The sequence below is a fragment of the Fukomys damarensis genome, unplaced genomic scaffold (assembly GCF_012274545.1).
Source record: "Fukomys damarensis isolate Sample0158 unplaced genomic scaffold, DMR_v1.0_HiC HiC_scaffold_19, whole genome shotgun sequence".
Lineage (NCBI taxonomy): Eukaryota > Metazoa > Chordata > Mammalia > Rodentia > Bathyergidae > Fukomys > Fukomys damarensis.
The window spans coordinates 6,222,512-6,228,311 of record NW_022900931.1 but is presented as its reverse complement, the minus strand read 5'-3'; the positions used below and the strand labels follow the sequence as shown (position 1 = coordinate 6,228,311).

At 56.3% G+C, this 5,800-nt stretch overlaps 1 protein-coding gene across 2 annotated transcripts in view; it reads left to right on the top strand.

Moving 5' to 3' along the window:
* Nucleotides 1–344: 344 nt before the first annotated feature.
* Nucleotides 345–5,800, top strand: part of Septin3 (septin 3) — a 24,596-nt gene continuing 19,140 nt past the window's right edge. The window contains exons 1-2 of one of the 2 annotated variants that reach the window (XM_033766197.1): nucleotides 345–1,145; nucleotides 2,519–4,046. In XM_033766197.1, coding sequence (XP_033622088.1) covers nucleotides 2,597–4,046 — 1,450 coding nt within the window. In that variant the 5' untranslated portion in view covers nucleotides 345–1,145; nucleotides 2,519–2,596. Of the gene's footprint in view, nucleotides 4,047–5,800 lie in introns of both variants that reach the window. The other variant, XM_019208993.2, reaches the window with a different exon arrangement.

The following is a 5,800-nucleotide window of genomic DNA, read 5'->3' as shown; positions in this document are numbered from 1 at the left end:
TAGCCTAGTTCCTAGCTCAGGGTGAGTGCCCGGATGTATCTCTGTCACTGCCCTGAGACAGCTACTATGAGAAGCTGTTTATCCCTCATCTTCCTGTGCAGGCGGTGAGCACCTCCTGTCTGACACAGTGCCTGCACAGAGCAAGTGCCCAGTAGATCTAGGTTTTTATTATCATTTTTAAAAAATCGAACCCAGGGCCTTTGCACTGACTTACATCCCCAGGCCATTCTTTATTTTTTATTTGGAAACAGGGTCTTGCTATGTTGCCCAGGCTGGGCTCAAACTGGTGATCCTCCTATCTCAATCTCCCCCAGTGCTGGGATTATAGGTGTGTGCCACCATGTCCAGATCATCTCTGTTATTTCTGTCATCACTATGGCAGAGGCAACCCTGGACTGTGGCCGTGCAACCATCCCAGCCCTCTGGCTGAGGCTGGCTGAGAATCCACGTTGTCGGAGACAGGCTGGTTGGCTTTACGTGCCTTCTCAGGACCAGGCACAGGGCTGGATCACCTTCACACCCTCAGGCTTTTAAAGGTAGAGTATAGGGTTTAGCTGGCAAGAGCTGGAGCCCTGGAAATGGCTGTTTAAGGGGAAAGACCCAAGCTCTAGGGATCCCAGCTTGCTTCAAGACATGAGGGTGATGAGCTGAGGGTCACTGAGCCCAGAAGGGCATGGGGGGCTGCAGAGGGAAAGCGGGAGTAAGGCTGGCCTGGGGACAGCCAGAGTGACGCCATCTTTGCAGTATCATTGTTTTTACTGGGCACATGTTTCCTGGGGCTGTTCTGTGGGACACAGTATACCTGGGGGTCAGGGGCAGCCAGGCACCCCACCCCAGCCCTGCGTTCAGAGCAGCTCAGCCTGGCTGTTGTGAGACTCCCGCAGCCCTTTAGGATTCCAGAGGCTCAGAGCAGCCATTCACTGACACCCACTCCCAAGGAGCCAGCTCCTCCCACCCATGGCCCAGTCGGGCCACTGGGGATGTAGCTGGAGGGACAGGTTCCAGGCCTGGATGCTGAGTGGGAGCCCTGGAGGGCAGCAGGAGAAGAAGGTCCCTGAGCCGTCATCATGGCCAGCCTCTGGGTGCAGAGGTGAGGGCCCCAGCTTCCCAGAGCAAGAATCATCAGCTCTGGTCTTCTGATTAAGGTAGGAGGATCTGTGTGTGCGTGTGTGTGTGTGTAGGAATAGGACCAGGGGACACTGGGCTCACTGAAGGGCTGGGGTCTGGGGGTGTGAGGACAACCGGACCTCAGCAGTCCTGTCCTGGCTGTGGGCGCCGAGGGCAGGTGTGTGTGATTGTGTGCAGTGAGTGTGCCCGGGTGCCTGGGGCTGTGAGCGAGTGGGCAGGAAGGCAGGGCTGCAGGGTGTGCCAGGCGGGGAGAGGACGGAGGCTGAGCAGTCTTGGATGCTGGCGATGAGGGGCTGGCGGGGACCCTTCCGATGTTCTACCTCCCCTGTCCCTGCTCTGACCTTAGAGAGCTGCTCCCCTCTCCCTTGAGCCCCTTACATTCCGAATGAACCCCTCTGTCCAGCCTGCTGAGTTGAAAGCAAAGGAAGCAACTTTGTTCTGGAGGATAAGCTCTATGAACCCAGGGTAGGCACCAGCCTCAGGGAGGGGCCGATCATCTACCTGATCATCTCCTCCACACCCCGCAACCCACCTCCAGCCCTGCGCTGTCCTTCTCCACATCCTGCAGAGCCTCTCAATCTTGTCCCCAAGTCTCTTAATTTTCTTCTCCTTGGATCCCTTTGTTACACGGCCAGAGTGACCGTTCTTGTGACGAAGTCCTCTTCCAGGGCCCTGCATCTTTTCTCTGCCCTGCACCCTGGCGTACCTGCAGCCTTGTCTGCTCACCCCTAGTCACAGCCTAGGATCCCCAGAATGGATTTTCTGGCTTTGGGATGTCAACTGGAATTGTCCGGCCAGGCCCTGCCTCCGTGTTGACACAGAGGCTGGCTCTTGCTCACCCCAGTGTTTACTGCAGTGGAGTTCTGCCCACTTCCCTGCCCGGTGACCCTGGGAATAGCACTCTTCCCAAGGGTGCCCTGTGAACACTCATTATGTCTCCACTTCCCAAGCTCCTTCTCCAAAGCCTCTTCCTGTTCCGTCTCAGGCCATCTCCACACCAGACAGGTCCAAGACACTTTCCTGGTTTGGGCCAGGAGCTCCAGATCCAGACCCTGATTCAAGCCCAGTGCTCGTCTGCTGGCCACTGAGGCGCATGCTGTGGGATCCCACAATCTTTCCACTCCTTTCAGAGGGACAGGCAGCTAGGATTTTAGCAGCCACGGGCCTCCTCCAGGGTCCCTGGATGTGGTGGTCACTTCCATGGCTTGTCCACAAAGCGGGGGCCACACTCAGGCTGGGGTAGGAGGAGAGGTAAACCCCACGGCTCCACTCTGCGCTGCTCCCACACCTGCCGTGTGGCAGCTGGCTGGGTGAGTGTGCAAGGCTGTGTAGAGCAGGTAGGAGCACTAGGAAGACAAACACGATAGTCTCGCAAACAAGGTCTCTTCAGCCTGCAGTGTCAGCTGGCGGTTCTGTCATCGGGACTTTTTCTTTCCTGTGATCCCCCGGGGAAAGCTGAACAGCCCAGATGGAACACAACTTTGCCCTTGTTCCTCTGGAGATGCAGCCGCATGGAGCACCAGGCCCCGGAACCACCTTCTCTCACAGACACACTCTGGGGCACCCTACCCACCCCTCACGGCTCTCCGGAGGGGTGACTCCGCTCATCCCTGTCCTCAGGAAGACTGTCCGTCTGGATGCCTTTCCTCAAAGCCACGTCCAGACTTCCAGTCGACTGGGTATGAGAGCCAGGGCGCAGAGCATGTCCCCACAGGATCCTGGCATTGCCCCAGGGGCTTCGAGGAGTCCCCCGCCTGCCAACAGCCTTGTGCCCAGGAAACTCAGCTCCATTTCCTTAACAATCCGTCAGAACAGCCACACACGGCCCCTGGTCCCTGTGCTGTCTCCCTGGGAAGAGCTGCCTACCCTGGGCAGAGAGGCTGCCACCCACGGAGGAGGGAGGCTGTCTGCTCCACGTTCACCCGCCTTGGCCCTAAGGCCAGACAGCAGGGTCCACTCTGAGGGCCCAGGGAACCCAGGTCTGAGCAAATCCAGCAGGACACCCACAGTGGAGAAGCCTGTGGTGGGCTCATACCTGGCCTTACCTTTTCAGTCCAGGCTAAGCCCGAGCTCATTGAGTCCCCCAGGGCCAGGCCCCTCGGGTCAAGGGTACACCAGAACTTCTCCAGGAAGAGGCAAGTCCCAGGCCAGAGGTATTCCTAGACCCCGGCTATGTCTCCAAAGGGCCACCTCTGTTATGAATCTGGCTGCTGTGCACACAGCAAGGCCAGATGTAGCCAGACGTTTAACCACAATGGCCACCAAAGGACCTAGCTTGGCTGCCAGTCTGCCCACACCAGACACATCCAGACTGGACACAGGCACAGAGTTTTCTGCTGTGGATACCAAGTGGGGCTCAGCCATGGATTTATCTACAGCAGGTACAGCCAAGCCAGGCAAAGCCAGGAATTTGGCTACTGCAGGCACAAACAAATCTGGCACAGCCATGAACTTGGCTACAGCAGAGACAACCAAGCTGGCCAAGGTCATGAATTTGGCAACCACAGAACGAGATGAGCTGGGCAAATCCATGGTTACAGCAGATGCAGCCAAGCCAGGTATGACCACAAGGGGCACAGCAATGGCTTGGGCGATACCACATCCACGCGAGTTGGGTACGACCAGATTGGACACAGCCGTGGCTTTGATGACAGCAAAACCAGCTGAGCTGGGCCCAGCTATGGATTCTCCTGCTTTGGACAGAAGTAGACTTGGTACAGCTATGGGTTCAGGTGTGCTGGTCACTCCAGACCCAGCCGATGGGAAGAAGAAGCCAGGTAATGTTAATAACCTGGCCACGTCAGACATTGCTATCTACCCACTAATGCCAAGCAGAGGCCCAGAACCAGCCCAGGACCTTGCCACAGCGGATGCTGCTACAAAGCCTGCTGCACTGGACCTGGCCCGAGAATGCAAAGGTAAATGCAGGAACTGGGCTGTTGGAGGGGGCAGGAAGTGTAAGAGCGGGGAGATGGATGGTGTTGGGGGAGGCTGGCAAAGGCAGGGAGGAGTCTAAATTCAGAATTGAATGAATGGGTTGGGGGAAAAGGGAACAAGGAGCAGAGGGGCCAAGGACTTGGTGTGTAGCTTCCAGCTAGAAGTCAGGCTGAGGCCTGTGAGGGTAGCTTGAAGATGAACAATCCTCCTCTCTTGGGCATTTCCTACGGGTACTCTTTGTTCCCTAAAGAGCTTCCATACACAGGTGATTAACAGGTGAGTCCAACTTTAAAAGCAGACTTCCGGTGTGAAAAGACAGACCAGCGCTTTGGTGAGTGGTGATTTGTCTAATAGTAGTCGCCACTGCAAAAGTGAAATGTTGATCGCGCGTAAGACCCAAATCCATTCACATTTCGGCCTTTTCTGAAGATATCTGTTGCTTAAAAGGTGCCTTACCTGGAAGTCTGTTTCTTGGCCACCCATCTGGATCCTGAAAAGTAACTCTGAGACCTGGGTATGTGGAAGTCCTACAAGCACTATAAACACAAGGGCCAGAAGGTCCCCAATCATCTTGGAGAGGCTGTAGCAGGCCCGAAGCCACACCAAAGCTGGTTGGTGGGGGGAGGCTGATTGGAATCCAGACCTCAGAATCCTACTTGGGCAGCCTCATTCCCAATATTTCAAAGGCTCAAAAGAGATTCTGGGTCAGGAGAGAGGCGTGGAAAGCATCCAGCCAGGGTCTGACTGGGTCCTTGGCTTGTGGGGACCTCCCCCTGGTCCTGGCCTTTGCTCCTCCCTGTATGACCTGAGCTCTCCCTCCATCTTCCCAGCCCTCTCTCCTGAAATGCAGACTTTACAGCCAGAGCCTGTGGGACTCCTCTCCCACATAGCCGGGTTCTTGAAGGGACTCCTGTCCTCACTGACTGCCCTGAGCTGCACACACTGCCCACCTTTTATCCTCAGTCTTCATTCTTTCTCCTGCATCCCACCTGGTCTATTCCGAGCTTGTTGACCTGACCACACAGCTGTCTCCACCCTTTGCACCTCGCTCCTCCTTCCTCACAGCTGCCAGGATTCAGATATCTGGTGGCAGCTTCTGAGCTTAGCCTGTTACCTCCCCGTAAATCCAGCTCCTAACCCTGCTTTCCTTGAAATGTTTTTGTTGTTGTTGCTGTTGTTGTTTCTTTGTACCAGGGATACAACTCGGGACTTTGCGGCGTAACCACTGAGCTAAATCCCCGGCCCTTGCTAATCCTGGTTTCTGAGGCTGGAGGGCCCACCCTGGAGCTCTGGCACCACACAGCCCTCACCTCCTCGGGAAACCCTTGCCCCCGCAGCCCTCTTTGCGAAGAGCGCTTCCTCTCACCTCTTTGCCTTTCCACCTTGTCTCTCACCTCCTCCAGGAAGTCTTCCGTACCCCCTTCCTCCTGGGGGCGCCCACCCGTGTGCACCCACACGACCCCACTCAAGCTCCATGCAGCTTTATTTTGGACACCAGACCCAGAACTTTCAAGAGCAGGTGCGGGTCTTCCCCAGCCCTGTGCCAGCGGGGACTGGGAATGCGCTGGTCATTTATGTTGCTGGAATGTAGGAACGTTTTCGGATTGGTAAACTGAGGCTCAGGGAAGTTTCTAATTAGCCCAGGGTTATAAGCCGCGTCATTCCGTAGCTGGGCCTGGAACCCGGGACCCTGAGTCAGAACCGCGCCGAGCCATCGCACTGTCCCGGCCTCCGC